The sequence below is a fragment of the Sylvia atricapilla genome, chromosome 5 (assembly GCF_009819655.1).
Source record: "Sylvia atricapilla isolate bSylAtr1 chromosome 5, bSylAtr1.pri, whole genome shotgun sequence".
NCBI lineage: Eukaryota > Metazoa > Chordata > Aves > Passeriformes > Sylviidae > Sylvia > Sylvia atricapilla.
The window spans coordinates 41,995,605-42,019,743 of NC_089144.1; the positions used below are offsets into that span (position 1 = coordinate 41,995,605).

The 24,139-nt window shown below is 34.8% G+C and overlaps 1 protein-coding gene across 5 annotated transcripts in view; it reads left to right on the plus strand.

Annotated features, from left to right (window-relative positions):
• The window catches only part of TMTC3 (transmembrane O-mannosyltransferase targeting cadherins 3), a 30,909-nt gene extending 6,770 nt beyond the window's left edge, over positions 1 to 24,139 (plus strand). For 3 of the 5 annotated variants that reach the window (XM_066319248.1, XM_066319249.1, XM_066319250.1), the window contains exons 2-15: positions 1,346 to 1,458; positions 2,032 to 2,245; positions 3,292 to 3,510; positions 7,252 to 7,351; positions 8,046 to 8,161; positions 9,796 to 9,968; positions 10,794 to 11,046; positions 13,779 to 13,927; positions 15,778 to 15,898; positions 16,504 to 16,615; positions 17,316 to 17,419; positions 18,650 to 18,819; positions 19,593 to 19,819; positions 21,276 to 24,139. In XM_066319248.1, coding sequence (XP_066175345.1) covers positions 2,057 to 2,245; positions 3,292 to 3,510; positions 7,252 to 7,351; positions 8,046 to 8,161; positions 9,796 to 9,968; positions 10,794 to 11,046; positions 13,779 to 13,927; positions 15,778 to 15,898; positions 16,504 to 16,615; positions 17,316 to 17,419; positions 18,650 to 18,819; positions 19,593 to 19,819; positions 21,276 to 22,087 — 2,745 coding nt within the window. In that variant the 5' untranslated portion in view covers positions 1,346 to 1,458; positions 2,032 to 2,056 and the 3' untranslated portion in view covers positions 22,088 to 24,139. Of the gene's footprint in view, positions 1 to 208; positions 702 to 1,345; positions 1,459 to 2,031; positions 2,246 to 3,291; positions 3,511 to 7,251; positions 7,352 to 8,045; positions 8,162 to 9,795; positions 9,969 to 10,793; positions 11,047 to 13,778; positions 13,928 to 15,777; positions 15,899 to 16,503; positions 16,616 to 17,315; positions 17,420 to 18,649; positions 18,820 to 19,592; positions 19,820 to 21,275 lie in introns of those variants that run through there. The other 2 variants (XM_066319251.1, XM_066319252.1) reach the window with 2 other exon arrangements.

Sequence of the window (24,139 nt, forward strand, 5' to 3'; positions counted from 1 at the left end):
AAGGGGGAAGTAAAAAAAGTGGTGAGTTCAAATTCAAAAGTGGGCTGCCATTTCATGTATTCCTGTAGCACGCTTTGTTGTTTTTATTTAAATAAAATTTCTCTGGCTGCCAAGAAGACTATTAGTGTTTTAAAGTACTTGGATTGAGCCCATGGCAGGGGGATTTGAACTAGATGATCTTTAAGGTCAACTTAAAGATCTCAAACTATTGTATGATTCTATGAAAAAGATGTAGAAACATCCTTCATCATTGTGGTGTTTTTTTTTACTTGTTTTTGTTAATTACAAAGGTGGTGGCAGCTTTAAAAAAAAGGCTTTCTTGGTTGAAGTAACATCAATAGCCAGTCCTCCAAGTACTACAAAAATAAAAAAAACCCTAACTGGCAATATGTGAGGAACACCAAATGGTTTGGTTTGATTTCTTTGAAATTGTCTGTGTCCTGGTTTTGAGTGTAGCTGCACCTGCCTCTTGTTGCAACGTGTATTCCTTCCTGTATCCACTGCTGCTTTGCCACTAGTTGTGGTGATAAGTGATTGTCATACTCTCAGGTCCGCACTGCAAACCACAAACAGGATCACCTGTCTAGATCTCTGTGGCCTGTTTTTAAAGTTGAAGAAGCATTTGGACAACACTCTCAGGCACATGGTGTGATTCTTGGGGCTGTCCTGTGTAGGACCTGAAGTTGGAATCAGTGATCCTTGTGAGTCCTTTCCTGCTCAGCATGTTTTATCATAAATCTAAACGCAATTTTTAAAAAGCCCAGCAGACCAAAAACAAAACAAAAAATCACCAGGATTTCAGTGTTTAGGACAATAAAGTAGGCCATAGCTGTCAAGTAGCTCATCAGCTTGTTTGATGTGTGAACTGTGATAAACATAAGGCTGCAGTCATTACGTATTCATGGATCTGCATTATCTGGCTAATATTAGCTGCTCTGTGTCCTTACTGATGCTCCCCCTCTACAGTTTGGGAGAAAATACTCTTGTTTAGTCATGTCCTTTTTCTCAAAATGAAGTCAGTTTACTACTGTCTGTAGCTTTTCAGTATCTTTGGTCCCAACAGTTGGCAGTGGTCTATGCAGTGTCAAGCAGTGGTCAAGAGAAATGCCTTTGTTTGACCTGTAATTACCTTCTTATTCTTCCAAGGCAAAACAGTATTTTCAAACAACCCAATACACCTTTTGTAATTTCACCTTTTGATCAATTCACCCATATAATATTTTGTAAATAATCATAAAACTGCTGATTAATAATTTCTAGAGCTTAGGAAGTTGATGCAAGATGAGAGAAAATAATATAAGATAAAGTTCATTTGGGGGTTTTTGCATGCTATTTTTTTTTACAGTAGTCTCATGAACAGTCGGTGACATCAGAGGAATTGGCAGAGTTGAGGAAAAAAAATGACCTGTTTGTGAACTTATACAAACAATGCAAACGAGCCTAGTGTGACCTTCAATGGTAAGTTTACCTTTTTATTATTATTCATTGCCTTTACCTGTCCTTGAACTCCTGTATTTATGAAGTTCTACAAGTTTCCTGTTTGTTCATAAAAATGTTTGAAGTTTGTTTTAGTTGCTTTTGAAATAGTTTGATAAACACCTTTAAACCTAAACCCCATGAATTATTGGCAGAGTATCTGCCTCTTTGCTAACTTTGAATTTTGTGTGTCTTAAAATACTCAGGATTCCGGAGAACTTTTTTTTCATAGTTTACTACATCAAACATAGTTTACTACTTCCAAAAGCTACATTACAATTCCTTATCAATGCTTTTTATTCTTTCCCTCCAAGTAAAATGTTAAAAGTAGCAGTGTATCCACCTTGTATAAGGCCTTTTAAGTGTAAGATATTTTAATGAGAGTATTTACTTTAAACACTAAACCACGTTATTATTTGTGTGATTAAAGGAAACTTTCCTATCATTACTGATTTTTGAGTGTCATTAGCTTGTAAAGTATTTGGTGTCTTAATTTGACTTTGTTTATCAAGTTTAGTAAGTAAAACTAATCAAGTTTCTCTATGTATATTTCAGCCTTTGTCCATGAAACCTAGAGAAGATGGCTGACATAAGCTTGAAGGAAGCAGCACTAATAGTTGGTGTGGTGGCAGCCTGCTACTGGAATAGTCTCTTTTGTGGGTTTGTTTTTGATGATGTTTCAGCAATTTTGGACAATAAAGATTTGCATCCTTCTACTCCATTAAAAAATCTGTTTCAGAATGACTTCTGGGGCACTCCAATGTCTGAGGTAAATGGTTTGTGAAACACTTTGAAACATTTAGGAAATTGAAAAAAGTTGCAGAGGGTTTTTACACTTCTTTTTCCTGATGTAGTTTTAACAGAATAGCTTGGGTTTGATGGAATTTGATGATGTTAGTGTTTTGTACAATAATACCAGGAGCACATGTAGCTTATATTCTTTCTCTTTCTTCAATGAAAGGACTGGTAAGAAAATGAAGTTGTACTGATAGCACACAGCTGCAGGATGTTATTTCCTATGTAATTGGAGTATCAAAATTGAAAATCTCTGACCAATTTTTCTCTTGAAAAAGTTAGATATTGACATACAAGAGTATTTATTTTTGGAAGGAAAGATAACACTTAAAAAACCAAGCTTGGAATGAGGATATTGAATCCTTTAAATTTATTTAAGTGTATATATATAGAGAGATGAATTCAGAGTTTCTGATTTGTAGCCCATATAGAGTGGCTCTGTATTATCTGAAAAGCTGCATTGGCATTGAAGCTCTTGATAAACACTCGTTGTTAAGTGGCAATGGCTAAAAGATTTTGATACAGTTTTATGTCTCATTGTGTTATTGCTGAGCAAATGAATAAAAATTCTCTCCCATTCATGCATTCTCTGCTTATCAAGGCATTCCACTTTATAATCTTTTCTTATGTTCATAACCTACAGGGTTAGTTCCCTGTCGCATACTATTTGTTAGCTCTACAAATAAACTGATACATCATTTTCATATAACCCTGTAAGCAGAACTTCCAGATGCCATTTAGTTCTGTATTCATTGAGGGTTGAGTAGGTTCTTAAATCCCCCCAGTAGTGTTTCAAATAGTACTTACTAACATGTTTTTACTGAAAAAAAAATCCTTAACCATGTCTAGTGGGAAAAAAAGTCTTTTGGGGGGGCTACTGATTTTCATATCTTTGTTTTGAAGGTAGAAGCCTGACAGTAGGAGGGATTCACATACAGATAGGTGTTTGGAAAGGTATTTTGGAGTGCAAGTCACTTTGTAAGTTAGTGGTGACTGATTGATTTATTTATTTTCTTTCAGGAGAGGAGTCATAAATCTTATCGTCCCCTCACAGTTTTAACGTTTCGCTTAAACTACTTGTTCAGCGAGTTAAATGCAGTTTCTTACCACTTTCTAAATCTGGTCTTTCATGTGGTGGTTTGCATAGTCTTCCTCAAGGTCTCTAAGCTCTTCTTGGACAACAGGAGCAGCATAGTTGCATCCTTGCTCTTTGCAGTGCACCCAATACACACCGAAGCGGTAGGTACAGCTGTGATGTACTTAATTTGTTTGAGCTATGTTAATTAAAATTAAATTTTATGGTGTTTATATCTGCTTGTGTATATATAACTCCAGAAAGTATGGTTTTACTCATACTTACTCTTCCCTTTGCAGTGAGTGGTGGAAGTGACAAATTTTCATGCTCAGAGTTGGTTTATATTACATGCAGCTACTGGAAAATAATTAAAGAAACATGAATTTAGCTACTAAATAATTTAGGCCTCTGCTATGCACGTTGGCTTTTCTGACTTCAGTTTATGTAGACATTTGTGTTCTGTGATGATTCATGCAGTGTCCTATTTTGCAAATACTATGAATGCCTCTTAATTCATTTCCAGAATCTCTTGTGGCTAATCACCATGTCTATTCTGTGTACTTTCGTTTATGTCAATATCTGTCTCAGTGGGACTTTCTCCAGGATTGTTGTTGCTATTCTATAGCCGGCTTAGGCCCAATTCTGTTTGAACTTCCCACTTTTTTAACAGAATATATAAGGAGGAAGGAATACATTTATCGCCTCTTTTCTTTGATTCTGAAGGAATTCTTCACTGCTATTTAAAAAGAAACAAAAAACTTCTTTTTCCACAGTATTTTTCTGATTATATGCTTTTTAATGATCAACCAGGCTTGCAGTGTTGTGGAAGAAATGAAGTCTTGTGATCACCATTCATTAGATTTATTTCTGCCAGAAAATCTGATAAAACAGATTTGTGGCATTTTCTGCTGTTGTTTCTGCTCACCCCCCCCTTTTTTTTTTTTTTTTTTTTTTTTTTTTTTAATAGTATTAGCTTATTTTCAGAGAAGTGAAAATGTTTGAAAGTTTGAAATGTTTGAAGTGAAAATCTTTTGCTGCTTTGGAGGTGGCACTACTTTATCCTGTGGAGGAGTTTTTTTGGGGGTAGGGATGGGGGGAGGGTAGAGTCTTTTTAATAAAATGAGAGGGTTTTGCTCTTACTTTATGTTGTAATTTTTTTGGCCCTGATTTGTTGGGTAAAGAGTTTGCATCTCTCTCTTATTCACTAATAGTACAGATCCCTTGAAGCAATAATTTAAGAAGCATACATCCATGTATTTTGAGCAAACTTCACAGGAATTTAGTTGATAAAATTGGCTGTTATTTAAGCTACTAATACGTCCTTGCTAGAAGTTAATGCAAAGTTTAAAATGCAGAAGTTAAGCACTTTAAAACGTCTACTTACTCCAAAGCACAAACCCCCATAAAAACTTGGACAAAATACGGGTTAAAAAAATAAAATTATTTATTTCATTTGGTTTTCCGGTTCTTTGAAAAAACGTGCTTGAAATTGGCAAATTTGGCCTTGCCTCTTAGCAGTAAATGTGATGGGATCTTTGCAGGAGCATTATCAAGTTGCCAGTGACTTAGGTTAGTGGCTCACGAGTAAGATGTAATTCTGTCACTTTCATTCCAAATTTCGGCGATTCTTTATTATGCCTGAACTTTCAGATTCTACCCGAAATAGCAAGTAGCACAAATGCTTTTATTACCGCGCATCGGAGTTAGTGAAAAGTACCGTAGAAATGCCACAGCCCGTTGTGTAACGAAAGGTAATTGCGGAAGGCCGATGTTGCGTAGCTCTGCGCAGGGTGTGTAATGCCTGGTGTCGGCCACGTGAGGGCGCTGTAACACAAGGATCGCTGCGGCGTGGTGCTGGCCTGGGAACAATGCGAAACTGCAATTCTGACTGAATCCCCCTGCTGTTGTACTGAGGTACTCAGTGAAGAGTCACATAAGGGCTTGTTTGCTTCTTACCCTCACCTTTTCCAGGATCTAAAAAGAAGAAAAAGTGGGAGTTTCCTTACACAGAAAAGAGGAAGTAATGATGAATTGTGTGTTAAGGCTAGGGATTTTTATATCTTTCATAATTTAAAGGTATCTGGTCTTAATTCCTTCAAATTAATCTCCTGCTTATTAGTTACCTGCATGAGACTTTGAAACAGCAGATACAAGGCATAAATATTTCAACCCTTTGCCTATCTTATGATAAACTATTTTTTTCCTGGAAAAGTTAACAGAGCAAGATAAGTAGAAGTTAATTTTCTGCTTGAGTTCAGAAAGAAGCTCTTGCAGTGGTAATATCTGTTTTTCTGAGAAAGAAGTTTTTAGGAAATGGGTTGAGTAACAGCATCTTAGTTTCATTTGTCCCTGTCTTTACAATTCCAGTTCAGTCTTCTTAGCTACTTTGCTACTGTTCTGGCCAGAAGTATGTAAACCACCTTTATAACTACAGGATGTCAACTAACCTTGTGAGTGCTGGAATTTTCTCCCATAAGTCACGTTTGTATCCAGAAATAGAATCTCTCTTTTGTTGGCAGTCAACTGTGAAGGCACACCAACATGCTTTATTAATGTTGTCTTTCAACTGATCTACAGATAAAGTTCTCTTTAATGTTTCAATTCAAGACAGTTTTGGAATCCAGGCCAGGAATCTTTGAAACATCTTAAGATATTTTGGAAACAGATACTTAGATGCTGTTCAAAACATTAGCACAAACTGTGGTGTCTTACCAATTGTGAAACATGCTTTGTCTGTGCGTGATTCAGTGAATAATTTGGTAAACATACAGTAGTCCCAAGAGAAGTACTTGAGTATGATTTCAAATTCAGATTAGAATGCTTTTCTTTACACTGTGACCTTGGATACTGTGTTACTTTCTCATTTTATGCTGTGCTGGATCAGTCATGCTCAACCAAGAATGTACAAGCAATAAAACTTTCTAGCTGGGTCCGGATGGTAAAACATCAGTTTCCAACATCGTCATAGTTAAATCATGAGCTATGCAGTTTCCTTAGCTAAATATGACCATCTGCCTCAGGATAGCATGCTATTTTTCAGCCATATTACTTATAAAAAATTGGAAGCAATCAGAGGCACTACAGAAGAGGACAAGTGAGGAAGAATGCTAAAACTGGAAGGTACTACCGAGAAGGTAGCCAACGCAGTGGCTGTTGCAATAACCATCAGCATAATGACCTGCCTCCCATGTCCAGTTGTTGGTTTCACCTTAGCATTTTTTGAAAACAGTTCTTGAAATGGGAATGGATCTGTATTTATTTGGGGATTCTGAAACAACCCTCTGCCATATGCATTTTAATGCTTCTCTGAATTTCATAAAATCAACTCCTCTCTGTTTCATCAAGGGAAGAGGGGTTACTATTGAACACTGAGGCAGAAATGTTGAGTACCTCAGCCTTCTCTGTGTCCATTGTTACCTGTTTTTCAGCACTGTGGTGTGGGAAGTGCATCTCTGACATTCCTCTTCTGGTTAACATACCTGTAGAAACCTTTCTTGTATTCTTTATGTCCCTTGCCACGTTCATTTCCAGCTTTGCCTTGGCCTTCCTCACCCCATTTCTGGATAACTGAACTTCATTCAAGGTTATTCTTTCTAGGTTTCCTGTCCTTGTTTCACTGCCTGAGCATTTGCTTCTTTCACTTTAGGTTGACCAGCAGTTCTCTGCTCAGCAGTGCTGGCCTCTTGCTTTCCTTACCCAGTTTCTTGCTGCTGGGGATTGGTAACTCCTGTGCGCTATGGAACAATTCCTTAAAGATCTGCTAGCTTTATATAATAATAAATATCTAGTAACATATGAAAAGTGTACTTGGATTACTAATAAAAACTCAACAAATACTATCTTAAAATATCAAATAATAATATTTAATAATTATTAAGATTTTTCTTTTTTTTTTTTTTTTTCAGGTAACTGGAGTTGTGGGCAGAGCAGAGCTTTTATCATCTATTTTTTTCCTAGCTGCTTTTTTGTCATACACAAAGTCTAAAGGGCCAGATAATACCATAGGTAAATGAGAGATATAATTTAATTTCTTTATCACTGTTGAAAACACTCTTAATGCCATAACAGTGGTGCACTGGTTATTCAGCAAGTGTGTACCAAAACCCCTTCAGAGCGAAGATATCCATGTAATACTATTTTCCATTATAAATTGCCTTTTCTTTCCCAAGACTTAGGTATTTCTTTAATTAGTTTTATAACACCTACCCCAGAAGATTCTTGCACTGACTTTTGTTATTGTAATTTCAGGGGAAGTTTGTTGAGGTGCCTCAGATGGTCAGTCACAAGTGAGCTGCAAAGTTTCAGTGCAGATGAAGGAGGCTTTCCTCTTTGCCAGAGTCAGATTGGCATAGTGAGAAGCCATGACTCCTTGTGAAGTAATCGATTTAAAAAAGTGTTCTGGTGATTTAGGAAGTACTGAGATATTTTGTTTTGCTTATTATAAATTAGCCTTTTATCCTTCATTTATTTCTTTTAATTTAAGGGAGTTAGTTTTAAAGTCAGTGCATGTGTATTATTTTCTGTTGTGTAAAAGTAGTCATCTTTCATAAGAAATTGCATACTAAACAGGTTTGCAGAACATGGCATATTCAAACATGAGGAGCCAAAGTCTTCACTTTTTAGGTTAATTTACTTTATTAAATGTTGGTGGTTTTTTTGTTAGACTGAATGTTGTCAATAACGTGTTTATTATTTGCAGTGTGGACTCCAATTGCAGTGACTGTATTTCTAGTAGCTGTTGCAACACTATGTAAGGAGCAAGGAATAACAGTGGTGGGCATATGCTGTGTGTATGAAGTCTTTATTGCTCAAGGGGTAAGCTGTTGATAAATAAAGTGTATTTCTGCTATGGGACATTAACTACTTTGAAGCATCATATTTTAGCACTGATTTTTCCCAGTTAAGGTTAATTCATTAGTTCTGTTTCATTTTTTAGATTTTTTTTGAGTCAGGTCATGTTTGATGGTTCACGGTGAGGGAATCAAATTACTTCCATGTTGTTCCTTACATACCATGCAGAGATGTCAGCAAATATACTCAGACTTGACAGGTCTTAGTGGAAGCCTATGGTTTTAGCTGCCTGAGATTTGCAAATCCTAATGTGTAACAGTCTTGATTAAAGCTTGAGGTGCATAAAGGCAGGGAATCATTTGTTTTTAATTCCTGTAGTAAAAATCGAGAACATATTATATACAAAATCATTTTATCATTTTCTATTAAGAAAGCAGATGTTTTAGAGTAGTCCTATTTGAATAAGTAATATTCTTATGAAATTTGTTGTTTGAAGAATGTTGTTATCTGATGTACTTCATTTTAAGCATTGATAAGCCTTTAAATTAATAGCAACTTTTCCTTAAAGAAACAAGATTTTCCTGCAATTAAATAGTTCTAAACTTTTTAATAATCAAAATAAATGCAATTTAAAATTGTAGCACTGCACATTTTAAGAAAATTTTTATTTTATAGTTATTAGTCCTTAATTACTTGCAGGAAAATTTTGCAAATAAAAATTTTGCAATAAACGCAAAAAGATTTTTTTATCCTGGAGATACGTAATCAAGGGCGAAATAGTAAAATCACATAGATGTCTGTATAACTATTGCTTTTGCAGGTCTAGTGAATTAAAGTACAATTTTCTAGCTGGATTTTTAAGGAAATCACCAGTACATGACTGGTTTTCAGCCCACTCTTCCTTTCTTTAAAAACTTTTCATCTGATCTTCAAGTTCACTAACGTTTAGGAAGACTGTGTAAGTCAGTTGGGCAGGAAAGATAAAATGCAAACTGAGGTTTCTTCTTAAAGTGCAGGTGTCACATGAACTTAGAGTTTTACCAGCCCTCAAAAACGTTTCAGTTTCTGTAGTTTAGCCAACCAGTGTATGTGAAGCGATAAATCATCACCAGCAGAAGTCACGAAGACAAAGGGAAAGAGGTACACAGAGAAGAAATTAGCTTATGTAACGGGAAACTATGCAAGGCTATGATGTTCGTGAGGCAGGGAGTGATGACTTACTGCCATAGAGGCATAAAATAGAAAGCCAGGACTAATCAGGAAGTGAATAGTATTTCTGTCATTCGTAAGGGATTTTGTGTATAGGGCAAGTTTTCAGAGGGGCGGATAATTCTGAAAATAGTGATTTTTCTTCTTGAGAGTTTATTTTGTGGTTTTGATTCATTTATTCAAGCCTCTGAAGATGGTACAGTTTTTTGATCTGTCAGGAAAAAAATAGGTGTAGTGGTTTGGCTGTGATAACATTCGGAAGAATACTTGAATAATTAATTAGAATGGAGGCCTTATTTTGTGGGCTTGTCATGAAGGCTTTAAGAAGCTGAATTTAGTAACTATTGGGAGCAGACTTTCAGAGAAAACCAAGGAAAAAAGTATTGGCTCATATTTATCTAAAGGAGTAATGAGTCTGTCTGATTATAGGCAATTTTTTTAATTTGCAGTACACCTTGCCAGCACTGTTGGACACAGCCATGCAGATTCTTCGAGGGAAGGGCAGTATTCCTTTCTCTATGCTCCAAACACTGTTGAAGCTCATAGTACTAATGTTCAGTACACTCCTGCTTGTAGTTGTCAGAGTCCAGGTTATCCAGTCTCAGCTTCCAGTGTTTACAAGGTAACAGTAAAGTGTTTCTAATTTAATTGTTTATAAATAAGATGTGACTTAATGAAGTCAGAATGAAATGGCCAAAAATATATGAACTTAAGTGTTACTTGCCCATTTTTGTATTATTATTCAATATCTGTACAATATTACATTTTTTGTGAAATTGCTAAATGGTAAATTTCTGCAACTGTTGACTAAAATGTCCAAAATATTGAGGGATCTGAGCAGGCAACCATTTTAAAAAGTTTACTGTTGTTAGTTCATCTTAATAATTCAAAAATTAAATGTTTTATTGCTTAAATATTTTTTATTTTCTCTGTGTTTCAACCTTGACTGAATGCTCCAAACCTCTTAAATTTTTCCTCTTAAACATACATAATATATTTTACATTTTAGGCATGTACTGTGTGGAAAACATAGTTGTTTTCAAATAGACTACTTGAAGATAAGTGTATATGAATGACATTAGAACTGAAAAACTAATTTATTTTAAATTTGAACAATGTAGAAATGCAAGAATCTAGTACTGTCTCTGAAAGAATGAGACAAATTATTAAAAACATGAGCAAGGACCACTTAAGGTGTAAATCATTCTGTTTCTTCAAACTTGGGTTGTTTATATCCCAAAAAATTTTCATAAACATGGAGGAGGCTCTGTCCCTCTCTTCAGTGAATCATTGTGCATGGTTTCACACCTGACAGTTGCAGGAAGATTAGGATACTTTACATCTCTGTAATTAGTAGTTCTAGCTATGACTAAAGTTTGCCACAAAGTGAATCAAGGCCATATCTTTCTTCATTAAAAGCTCCTTTTTCTCCTTTCTTTTGCTTTAGGTTTGATAACCCAGCTGCTGTTAGTCCATCCCCAGCAAGACAGCTGACTTTCAACTACCTCCTCCCTGTAAATGCTTGGCTTCTTCTCAATCCCTCAGAATTATGCTGTGACTGGACAATGGGAACTATTCCTCTTGTGGAGTCTTTGTTAGATGTTAGAAATGTTGCCACCCTTACCTTCTTTTGCTTTCTGGGATCTTTGATGGTCTTCAGTCTCCGATACCCTGGGGATTCCTCCAAGACAGTATTGATGGTATGAATGATGTACTGTTTTTGTCTTTTTGTTAAGAGTAAGCAGCTCAGGTTGTATAGTCACATGTGTAATCTGCTGTGACCCAGAGATACTATATGCATCTCTTTTTGGGCTAGAATGAAAACATAAGAGAAAAATTGTCTAGCAGTGAAACTGCTAAATTGCAATTAAGTGTGTGATTCTGTCAGAGATGAGAATAAATATGCCCCTTGTTAGGTATTTGTAAACTGTATTGCAGCCCTTCTCAGATATTCAGAGGTCAACTGGCACATGGGGGCTTTCAGTAGAATTTAAATGTGTTTCAAGGACCAGAATGCATTTTCATTCTGCAAGCTGTCTACTTTATTTAAATGTCAGTAGTCGTGATGTGTATTTAGTAAAAGATTTGAATTTCTTTCTCATAGATGTAAAAGAAAGGACATATTTTTGCATTTAGGAATAAGGTTTCCACTTTTGGTATTGTTTTGTTTTTCTTCTGTAAGTTGCTTTCATATTATAATGAAAAACTAATTTTGTCAAGCTGTAAGATCAGTTCCTGTCTGTCTATTCACTATTATATATGATCTTAAAACTGAGATGAATTAATAGAAAAGAGTATTTTGGAACAAATGGGAAGGATCAAAGGAGCTGATATTTTTGAGAAAAAAACAGTCATCAATTATTGATTCCATTGCAAATTTATACAAGCTGAATGATAACCTGATGCCATACTTTCCATTAGTTTAGTGGTGCAGTTATGTGTACAACAAACCTGCATGCATTTATCTTAGTCTGCTTCAGGAATAATGTATTTTTTTAGTATGTTAATCAGCCAACAAAAGTTTCAGATGGGTGGAAATATTTATGCATAACCTAAGATTTAAGCAGCTCCTTGCTAAGCAGCTGGCAAATTTTGATTCACTTCTAAGAGACCTAGCATTATAGTTGTGACTCATATGTTCTTTCATGTCTTGTCACTGGAGCAAGGCAATATATTTCACTAGGATACTAGTGAAAATGATATCTAGCATTGCTGATGAAATGTCTTGTCCTGCATTTGGAAACTGTGTATGAAGAGAAGAAATTTAGATAGCTTATTGATATCATAAGCATGCAAGGTGACATGCTCAGAAAATAAGTTTTACGTCACTTCAATTGCGTAAAGGGATAGTCATGTTTTTCCTCCTTATATAAGCTGAGGCATAAGTGTTTCTCCAGTGCACTCTTAGCAGGAAAAATGTGTATGGGGAGTGGTTCACTTTTTTATAGGACAGCTCCTGAATTTTAAGGCTGTTTATTTTCCTGCATTTCTGTTTATTCCCTACCCAGTGAGGCTCACGAGATGAAAGGGTTAATGGGTTTGTCAGCATATGTTGGTGTAAGTCACTTTTTGTTTGAGGGTGGCATTTTTACACTACAGTCCTGTTTTAATGCAAGTTGTTTTCCTTTAATCTCTACCTGTGTTGTATGCGTAACTTTCAGTATGACGCTGATTTTCTTCATCATTGAGATGACTGGAAGCTAATTTTGTAGGAAATGGGACTATTTTATATTGAATATTAATTGTTATGTACTACAAAATGAAACAATATGATAGACCAAAGGGTATTGCTGCATTCCAGTAAGTAATTAATATCCCCAGGTTATCAATGTATTCTGTGTATTGTGAGGCTCAGTTGTGTTTTTGTTTTCATGGACCTTAATGAAGTGCTGTGGATCAGCAACTGAGCTTTGTTAACCACCCATGTGCATATTCTTGAAATATCCTTGAAATATGAGACCAAATCTTACTTGAGGTTTTAAGACAGTGTTGTGTTCTTACATACGTAGTCCTAAGTTGATTTTCAAACTGGGTTATTTAACTGCTTTAGCAGGGAAGATGCAGTTAATGTCATGCTTAAATCTAGACAGCCAGTTGTAGTGAAAATTCCTTTATCTTCAAAGAAACATTCCATTTCTATACATTTTGTTTTTGTGGAGTTTTTTTGGTTTTTTTTGTTTTGGTTTGGTTTTTTGTAACTTGGAGGCCAGATATTTTGAAAAAATTATTTATGTATTTTCTGCAGCCAGAGATTGGAAAGCCACTACTTAAGTCATCCAGGTCTTGAAGCAGCTGGTCATGTTCTTTGCAGCAGATGTATTTCTTTGTCTCTTAAACACAGTTTTTGCTAAGAAGTCAGTCCCCAACCTAAGAACTACAATTGTGCAATTCTTAAGTTCATTGTAATTTCAAATACTTTGGGGTTCTCTTCTTACTCTGTCCAAAAACTGATGTTTATTCAGTGACTAATTCTGATTTTGTTATTCACATTTCTTACAGAAACACAAAACAGACTCTATTGTACTGTAAAAATAGCTGCTTTATGCCTTAAATAAGTTGATATGGATTTTTAATTGTTGGATAATGTCCAAGGTTCTTATGCTGGTCTTGTTTCTGTATCTGGAATGCTTATTAAAACATTGTTTTGAATTTAATTCATTTTTTGATCCTATTTATTTGTCCTCATTTTGTAGTACAGAAAAGCAAATAGACTTTCAAGCCCTTAAGTAAGGAATAGAATCATTTACAGGTTCCTACTTGCCATATTCAGAGTGATCTCAATGTAAAACAGATCTGAATACTAAAAAAAAAAAACAGATATCTACCATGCATGTCTGGTTTTATAGGACTGTTTTTTTTTAATTTGTAACTTGGGTACAGTTTGTCACTGCCAATATCTTGATTACTAATGTTATTTGTATTTCCTTTCTAGGCACTCTGCTTAATAGTGCTGCCGTTCATTCCTGCGTCAAACCTGTTTTTTCCCGTTGGATTCGTAGTAGCAGAACGAGTGTTATATGTTCCTAGTATGGGATTCTGCATTTTAGTAGCACATGGATGGAAGAAATTATCAAATAAAAGGTAAATAAATTCATACTGATAAAAGCCCTAATGGGGAAGCTTGCATAGCCATAAATACAGTTATCTTCCATGAAAATAAGAGGTGAGTATAAATCAAAGCTGGTTTAACTTTATTCAAAGTTGATTATTGACTGAAGTTTATACAATGCATATGTGCCAGCAAATTAAAGTTTCTGAAAATTAATCAGTAGAAGATTAAGTATTCAGAAATGCCATACTAGGAATGGATATCAGAGCCCTCCAGTATTTGTTAAATAAAAGGATTCTTTGGTTAACAATTTATCCTTAAAGATTGTGCTCCAATAGCATGTTTTGCACATGCTTTTGTGTTTTCTGGTATCTTCTGCATTGATCTGGACATACCTCCCACTGACATGGATGCTTTACCCTTCTTAGCCCAGTGGCATCCTAATGCCATTTCAGACAAATGAAAAGGCAGCAATTTGCAGTCTTTGTGTCTGCTATTGTTAGAGATGAGGCCTTGCAGTAACATTTGTACTAACTAGCGCTGCTGAAGCAGACAGCACCTGGATAATGAGAAATTAGTGATATATTGTGGGAGTGTAGATTTCTCACAAATCCCACTATGCCGCAGTAAAAATAGAACTGATGTGAAAGCAAGGAACAAGGCTTCTTGTCCTTGCTTTGGATGGCTGGGGAGAAGTGTTAGGCAGCTAGTGTCATTTACTCCAAAATATTGGAAATCAGTTTTCTAAAATGAGAAAGAAAAGGCTCCTTGCTTTAGAAATATGTGAAAAGAAAAAAACTTTCTTATAAGCCTGATAGGCATACAGATTACTGTATGTGCCAGTTCTCATTGATCACTTTGGTAGTCTTTTAGAATTACTCTCTTAATTTTACAGTTCCACTTTTTGAGTATTTTTAAAACCAAACATGGTAGTCAAAGCATGCATTTTGTTTACCTTAGAAGTAGAGGGGGAAAAAGCCTTGGAGTTTTTAGTAAACCCCTGTAAAGTAGTAGCAGAGTGAACAACTGCTCCAAGTGTAAGTCAAGTGTACGGAATAGCTTTATGTCTATTCAAGAATAAGATTTTTTTAAAAACATATTATATTCGTAATTGTGGGAAGGCTATTGAATGTTTGACATCTTTTTTCATAACTGGATTGGAATCCAGAAACCAAATTATCAGCATGTTGAAGTGTATGTTTTATATCTGTCATGTTTAAACTCCAGAAAAATAAACTGCACAAAATGAAGATTATTTGTGACAAACTTGTCACAGAGAGTGATATTTGCCCCTGTTTGCAGCTTTGAAAAAAAATTGCTAGAAAGACACTAAATCTTTCTCCTACTTAGATATTACAGTTGCACTAGGATTACATTCGCTTGTGGAAGATTGGGTAGTCTCCGCAGATCCTTTCATTAAGATTTATTCTACAGTGTGGGAAAGATTGATGATGTGTGCAGTAAAAAATATGTGTGGAATTTTCTGTGAAACAAAAATATGAGGTGATTTTTTTTTAGTTGCTTTTTCCATTTTGTGGCATTTTGTGTAGTGTTTTGGAGAACCTCTTTTTGACATCATATTTATTGTCCTAAATTACAAATAAGTTTTGGGAGAAGTATAATTTCTGTAAACATTCTGTACAAATTCTGTTGTGTTATGTGACTTGGGCTTGTTCTTATTAAGGGAGTTGCATAGGTATAACAACAAAAGCAGATACACAAAATTAATTTGAAATTGAACATTAGTTCCTTTCAAACTATTGAGTTTGCTAATCACTAAAGTGGTCCTTTGTTTACCTTTTAGCTTATGAGATACTTACTCTAATAAAAGTTAGAATTGTTGGTGTCCTTACAACAAGTCTTTGTTTGTTTTATTTAATAGTGTGCTAAGAAAAATTTCTTGGGTTTGTTTGGCTGCGGTGCTATTCACTCATGCCTTAAAAACACTGCACAGAAACTGGGATTGGGAGTCGGAGTACACTTTGTTTATGTCCGCTTTAAAGGTACTGTATTCTGTTTGAAAAGGATAATGAGGAGTTCTTGTTGCTGTTCTTAAGAAGCTGCAGTGGAACATGATAAAAATGGACAAAAATTATTCTTATTTCAGCACATTAATTTCTATATTGGGAGTATTGGCATCTAATTAGTTGCTTTTGGGAATGCTTTAAATACAGCGTGATGCACACTTAGAAGTTTATGTGCAGAAAAGAGATGACAATTTTTCTTGTGTTGAAGCAGTTGAATTTATTCTCATCTGGATGAAAGCAGGATACATTTCAGTACAAAAATCTACAAAAAGTTTGATGCATAGAACTATTTCTTCTAAGTTCATGATAAGGCAGTTTGCAAAATATCCCGTAACAGTTACAATGAATTTTAAGATGTTTGGTGTTTCTAGGGGCAAATAACTAAAACAATATGATGTTGCCACAACAAGATCAGTGTAATCATTTTGTATGTAGTGTTTTGTTATTCTTTGCATATAGAAGCTTGATGAACTCTCTCATTTGCAGTACATTTTTGTCTTAAGATATTGTTAAGAGAAACTCAATTTTTAAGTAATTTCAACTTAATGCCTTATGTTTTGGTATCTTTTTTCTGGATTTAGGTAAATAAGAACAATGCAAAACTATGGAACAATGTGGGGCATGCATTAGAAAATGAAAAAAACTTTGAAAGAGCTCTGCAGTTTTTCATACAGGCCACACAAGTGCAACCAGGTAAAGCTTTGACTAGTTTCCATCTCTGCACTCCTTTTTCAGTGTACTTAGCTTACTTAACAGCTTCTTAGTGGACTGTTTTGCTTCAACTGAACATCAAACAATGTCATATAGTAAGTTAATTGATCCAGGGTTTTTGGAAATAAACTAAAAAAGTCCTCCAGAAAAGGTTTCTATTTATAAAAAGCTGCAAATACTTTCAAAACTATTCCTTGTATCACATTCTTTATTAATTGACTTGAGCTGCTAATTCTGGTGGAGTATAAATACTATTTTTATTATTATTATTCAAAACCATGGAAGTGTGTAAGGAAATAAAAAAAAATCTGGATAATATCAACATTTAATCCATTTTACATATTATTACCAAAGAAGTTCTAGGTAGTAGACAATCTTTCCTTTTAGAAGATTAATAAATAACCTTTGATTTATATGCCTCTATTGTAGCAAGAAATAAGGAAGTATGATAGGACCTCAACCTTTTTACAGTTTCCCACATAATTTTATAATACCTCTTTAGTTCATGGTTAAATTACTAGCTTCATAATTAAGATGAAAAATTATAGAATTGCTTTCTTTTGTTGATGAGGATGTTCTATCAGAGTATCTGTACTTCACACTACTCTGAACGCAGAGGTGTTTAATTTCATGATATTCAGTGCTTGGAAATATTTTAAATTTCATTCTTTTCTTTATTAAGATGATATTGGTGCCCACATGAATGTAGGAAGAACTTACAAGAACCTAAACAAAACAAAAGAAGCTGAAGAATCATATATGATTGCTAAATCATTGATGCCGCAGGTAATTAGTAACTTTATTTTATCTACCACCACGGACAGAACCTATATTTGTGATACATTTTTTGTATTTTTCCTGTGGTTTGTGTGGCTGATACTTTAAAGTTTTTCAGTGTTCTTTTAAAAGCTATCTATGGAAAAAAATAGGCTGTATACACTCATGGCTATTAAAAAAATGCTGACTTGGAACTACAAACTGAAACTCTATTTTAATTTACTTTTTATACTACTATGTTGTGTTTTGGCTTTTTTGTTGTTTGTTTTCTGAAATTGAAGTTATAAGAGAAAGCAGCAGCCAAAACCTTCAGTTTCTAGTCACAATTGGTTTATTTTCACTTACAGCTTAGACATTGATGGTGACTTGAGTTTCTGAGCCCTTCAGAGAAGGCTTAAACACAGCATTGGAGGTTGGAGAAGGTAGCCACAGCAGTAACAAAAAAAACTTTGTCTGAACATGCTTTTATAAACATGTGTTTTGTTACCTGTCCTATTTTTTAAGTTATATTTATACCTAGGAAATTTTACTTGTGCAAGCTCTTCAGAGAAAAAGAGACTAGTATGTTGAAGAATGTGTGAAGGTAATAAAAGCTGTGGTGAAAATACAGAGACTGGTAACAAAAATGAGCAGCCCTTTGAGTAGAAGCATGATATTTAAGAGTTTCTTCTGTTAAACAGTATGAAGATTCTAAGTGGAACAGTATGAAGATTCTAAGTGGATAAAATATAAACAGTACAGCAGTTGCAATGTCATAGCATTTTCATCTTTTCTCACTACTTTTCATTTTCTATATCAGTTGGTAAATCATTGGCTGTAAAATCTTACTTGCACTTTTTTTTAGGCTGAAGGGCTATAAAAAAGAGTGAAAATATCTGACAGAATGTCAGTTTAGGCTTTAGCAAATATTTTTGTCTGACTGGGCAAAGTTTTGCAAGGTCTGTTTGGTTTCCAGTGGCTATCTACATGAGCCAAAATAAGTAATAGCAGAACTTAATTAACTGGTATCTTGAGTATTTTACAAGTTATCTATATTTTCATAGAAATAAAGAATAAGAAGTATTCTTTTTCAGTATGATTTTTCTGGAAAGGAATTATTGCTCTTTGCCATTACTTAGAGCCTACACAGTAATGTCCAGTAATACCCTAAACAAATGTGGCTGAGTGAAAAGGAATTCTATGCTAATCATCTTTCATATTTTTGCTCATCTGTGTTTGGTATTGTATTCTCTTCGACAGATTATTCCAGGGAAAAAATACGCAGCAAGAGTTGCTCCTAACCATCTAAATGTTTATATCAATCTTGCAAACTTAATTCGAGCAAACGAATCTCGCCTCGAAGAAGCGGATCAGTTATATCGACAAGCAATTAGTATGAGGCCAGATTTCAAGCAGGCTTACATCAGCAGGTATATTTTCTAATTTTAGAGATACTTATTCTTGAATAAACATTTTTGTACTTGCAGTACTATGAACAGTATTTAGTTCATACGGTTCAGTTAGCTTCTGAAATCGTTTTGTTTCCAAGTGAGAAGATGAAGATTTGGGACAATAAACAGTTATTCGTTACAAGTCCTGTTCTTTTCAGTTTCTACTTCAAATGGCATGTTTCCATGTAGGTTCAATATTCAAACATTTTGTAGAAAGACACTTCCATTAGATTTCTTTATGAATTTCAAACTCAAATTTCTGACCTTGTAGTTCCGTTTTGAACTAAAAAGCTTTTGGTTAGTGGTAATCATGGAGCTTTCTTCATACTTTTTTGTTAAGGAAGGTCCAGAAAATGCAAGTCTTAACTATTTAGTTGACATTAATTGCATTTTAGTTAAGAGTAAATTGGATGTGGGTGTTGAGGCTTCTGTCCACTATTTTGTTTGTTGTAATTCCCAGTGGGACTTAGGGAGATTTAAAGATGCCTGAACTATAGCTTTGCAGAGCCAAATCAGGCACCCTTGATCACATCTTTTTTTGTTCCTGTCCTGCTTATACATTTGTTGTATACAGGTTTTTGAGAGCTGAAAGCTTTAAGAATAGAATGTAAAAGAGGGTCTTGTATTGCTTTGTGCTTAAAACTAACAAAAAAACCACTGTTATCTGACATCTGCTGTCTGTAGGAAGACAAACTTTAAAAAAGCTTGTCAGTTTTCATATGGGTAACAATAAAAGTATGATTCTTCAACAGGGGAGAACTACTTTTAAAAATGAACAAACCTCTGAAAGCTAAGGAAGCTTACCTTAGAGCTCTAGAGCTAGACAGAACCAATGCAGACCTTTGGTACAACTTGGCAATTGTTTATATTGAACTGAAAGATCCAGCAGAAGCCTTGAAGAATTTCAACCGAGCGCTAGAACTCAACCCGGCACATAAACTGGCATTATTCAACTCAGCGCTGCTAATGCAGGAATCTGGTACGTCAGTTGTCCCTTCTGTGCATATTGCATATTTGCATTTATAGGATCCATACGACTGAATTATTTTTTATTACTTAACTCTTTTGCTTTTGGAAAGGAGAAGTACATAGCATCATCAAAAAAGAAACTATTATAGCTTGGTAATTTGTAGTGTATGGAATTTGTGCAAAGTGTACATACACCTTAGCTGATCAGCATCTTTAGTACAAGTGCTATTTTACAATATGATGTCTTACACGTATAAAGAATAGTGTTACTCAGTAAAATATGTTAAATACCTGGTTTGCATTTATAGTGATTGATTTAATTATTGATTGAAAAATCTAGCTTACATCTCTGGGCTTAAATCCAGCTCTAAAAATATGAATGTTTTCATAGATTTTTCTGCAATACTGCTAATTAGGATGAATTCAGTTGTATTTTCATGATTTCGTTTTTTCATATGTATAGTTCTGGAGGTAAGGGTGAGCCCTTACTGAATTAAGGCTGTTGCAAAGAGTATTTGGCAAGTGAACTTCTAAGTTTTGTTTCCCTTTTGTTGAGATGGTAAATTGCCCCTAAGAAAGATAAAGCAGTTGATTGAACCTGAAGACATTTGATAATTTTCCATCTCTTCTCACAGTGTAAGTTGGGTAATTCAAGACATGCCTTTTTCCTTGTCTGTAGGAGTACAAACAGCTTAAACAGAAAGAAGTATTACCTAGTTAGTACTCACTTATTCATACTAAAAGGTGCAAAATTGTTTCAGGGAGTGAAAGAGGGCAGATAAAATCAGTTCCACTGTCTTTCAGTAAGTCTGTGTCTAGAATTCTTTATTAAAATATGTTTACTGTATTATTCAGTAAAATAGCACAGACCATAAGCACATGTAGCTAATACTGGTATTTTCAGATAAAATTGTTTTACTAAATCTTTTTCAAACTTCGTTGCAAATTAAATTATTTTGGTTACAGGTTTTATTGTTTTGGTGTTAGAAGATACCTTAGCCTGGCTATATTAGAAGTCAACCTCTGTGCGTTCTGTCTAAACTGTTTCAATCTGTCTTTGAGTGGAAGATGTCATTTTATTAAAGGTTGTCTTTGTAAGAGCTGATTTGTCAGAACTGACGTCTGCTCTGCATTCCACTTGTTCAACTGTGCATGAAAACAATTTCTCTTAAGCGTGTATAGACACCTCCTGTATCTGTTATACCAAACGTAAATATCATTCAACAGCTAGTAGAGTAATGATGCTGATTTTGGCTAGAACTCAACTGTATGTAGTTTCATTCGGCAAAGAAGGTAGATAACATTTGCGTTTGCTCTTATACAACTGTGATTAAATGTAGCATTTTAGACCCTTTCCCTTTTACAGTTGCATTTTAGTTTGTATAAATATTTTACAGTCTAAGACTCCTTCAGAATAAATGTTTAAGGAGGTACCTTGAGAATTAAATGCATTTTCTGTCACTTAGGTGATGCTCGACTTAGACCTGAAGCTAAACAAAGACTGCTACATTATGTAAAAGAAGAACCACAGGATTCAAATGGATACTTCAATTTGGGTATGCTAGCAATGGATGACAAAAAAGACATGGAAGCAGAGGCATGGATGAAGAAAGCTATAACGTTACAGCCGAACTTCCGAAGTGCTTTGTTTAATTTGGCCCTGCTTTATTCTCAGACAGGAAAAGAATTGATGGCTTTGCCTGTCTTGGAAGACCTATTGAGATACTACCCTGATCATACCAAAGGTCTGATTTTGAAAGGAGATATCCTTATGAACCAAAAGAAGGATATTGTTGGAGCAAAAAAGTGTTTTGAAAAAATTTTGGAACTGGATCCCAACAATGTACAAGGAAAGCATAATCTTTGTGTGGTTTATTTTGAAGAAAAGGATTTAATAAAGGCAGAAAAGTGTCTGGTAGAAACACTAGCACTGGCACCTCATGAAGAGTATATTCAGCGTCATCTAAACATAGTTAGAAGTAAAATTGCATCACTCAGTGCTGTGGAACAGTCATCACTTCCATCAGATGGGACTGCAGCTGCAGAAGCAAAAAAAAATTCATTTCAGAATTTGAAAGAAGCAAAAAGGGAGAAGACAACCACCCAATCAACAGTTGATAATAAAGAGCACTCAAAAAATAAGAAACCAACAGAGAAAAGCAGTGTGGACAAAGAGACTCCCAAAAAATCTACAAAAGAAATCAAAGACATTGAGAAAAAGAGAGTTGCTGCATTGAAAAGACTAGAAGAAATTGAACGTATATTAAATGGTGAATAGTCTTTACTATGTCACAAAAGAATAAAGGGAGAGTACTGTTTTTAATTATTGTTTAGTTTGTGAGCCAACTGGAAAGTGTTCTCAGTGCTTTGAAAATAGAAATAATGTTGACTGCATATCACTTATCAAGCAGCAAAAGGCATTTCAGTGCTCCATGTGAGAAAATCACAACCTTTAAATATGATGGAGGGATGGGTGGGAATTGAAGGATAGAGGGTTGAGAAACATCTTCAATGCAGAATGCTTATACAGTGAGAAAATAGCACTCATAGAAGTCGTTGCTAATCAGGGATATTAAGTAATGCTACTTTCAAAGACTCAGTGGAAGAACTGAATGGTGAATTACTGGGATAAGCAAGACACTCCTTCTTTCCCCCAACAAATCTGTTCGTATTCTCATTATCTACATTTCAGTTCACACATCAGCTGAAATTTTTCTAAACCTCTGTTGAACAGAAAAACTAGTTTTTCTTTGCATTATTTGTTTCTAGAACTTCACAAAGTCATCAAAATGCTACTGGGTGTAGTTTAGGAGGATGCAACAATACACTAAAATTTTCAGTTGCATTTTAAATATGGAATGATATATTAACTTTTAGATGTTCTTTATTTACAATGCTAATGGTTTGTACTCTTTTACCTGGTAAGAAATCTTGCGGTGCTCTTAAGATCTTTAGACTCTGCTTTTTTATTTTAAAGGAGATGTGTGGGGTTTCTTCAACTGTCAATCATCTGATTATTTTTACAAATTATATTTAAAAGACTGGTTTATTCCCCAGTTCATTGAATGCTGATAAAGGCACTTAGGTACAGTAACCAGTATGCTATGCAGTAGTTGATTTTGTTGACTTTGTATTAATGGCTGTGGATTGACTCCCTGATGTAGTAAATTCTTCCTTGTTTATAGCAGTCTGGTTTTACTATTTCTGTCATTGCAACAGTATTTCTATTCTCATGACTTTTTACAGCACTAATATAAGCAATGTTTGCTCAAGGCTGTGTGATAATTAAACCACTGAATTTAGTCATGTTTAACACAAGGCAATATAGGTAGTATCCGTTCAAATACTAAGTTCTGTTGTTTTGGTACTTTGTCTTGGGTGTGTGGTTTTTATTAAATATTTATTTTGACTATTGAAATTTTCCCATTTACACTTTTTCACTAGTGCATCATTTTAATTTCTTACGGGAAACGAAAATCTTTGCAAATTCAGTAAGGCTTTTATCCTTGTGCAATGCATATATTTTTATTTAAATATACTGATTACCTAAACCTGATGTTTTCCTTAATTCTCGGAAAAGAAGTGTAAGAGTTGAGTTCAGTCATAATTTTCACTGATCATTAAATGTAACTCTTCATGTTTTGTCTTTTTTCATGATCTGGAGGTATTCCTTAACAATTCTACCGTTCAAATTTAATCCTTTCCGTACCTGCTCAGCTTTCTGCCTCTGGCAGTAGTCCAAGTGTAAGATGTAATAATTATCGCTGTGGGAGAGATCTTAAATGGGTAAAGGGCTTCCCTGCACAGACATTTTTCTTATGATGTATCATTCTTAATGCTATCACAACAATTGCTTGCATGGTAATAATGAGGGGAGGGGAAAGTGTGTTTTAAAAAACATGATTTACAAAGCGGCTGACAGGAACAAGTGTATGGTATGCAGCTGTTCATCATACAAAAGAATGTTTAAGTGCTATTTGTAAAGAAGTGCTCACAGGAGTCTGTTGACTACACCTTGAAAATCACTTGTCTGTGAATAGATAATTGTACAAAAAATAGTGACTATGTTGACTTTGATAGAAACTTTAACTTGCATAAGTCTTCCTCCAACTCCTTGTTTCACAAAAGGATTAGCCATTGTTCTGGGCAAGTTGAAGGAATATTCATTTGAAAATGGCGGGACTAAGTAGTATGACAAGGTATTCTGATAGAGAAGGTCAGGATTCTCCTCTCTCCTATATGAATAGCTCCTATTATTGCCATTGCCACACCATTTTTAACTGATATGTAAACTGAAGAGGGGAGTAAAGACACAGTCTCTATCTCTGCA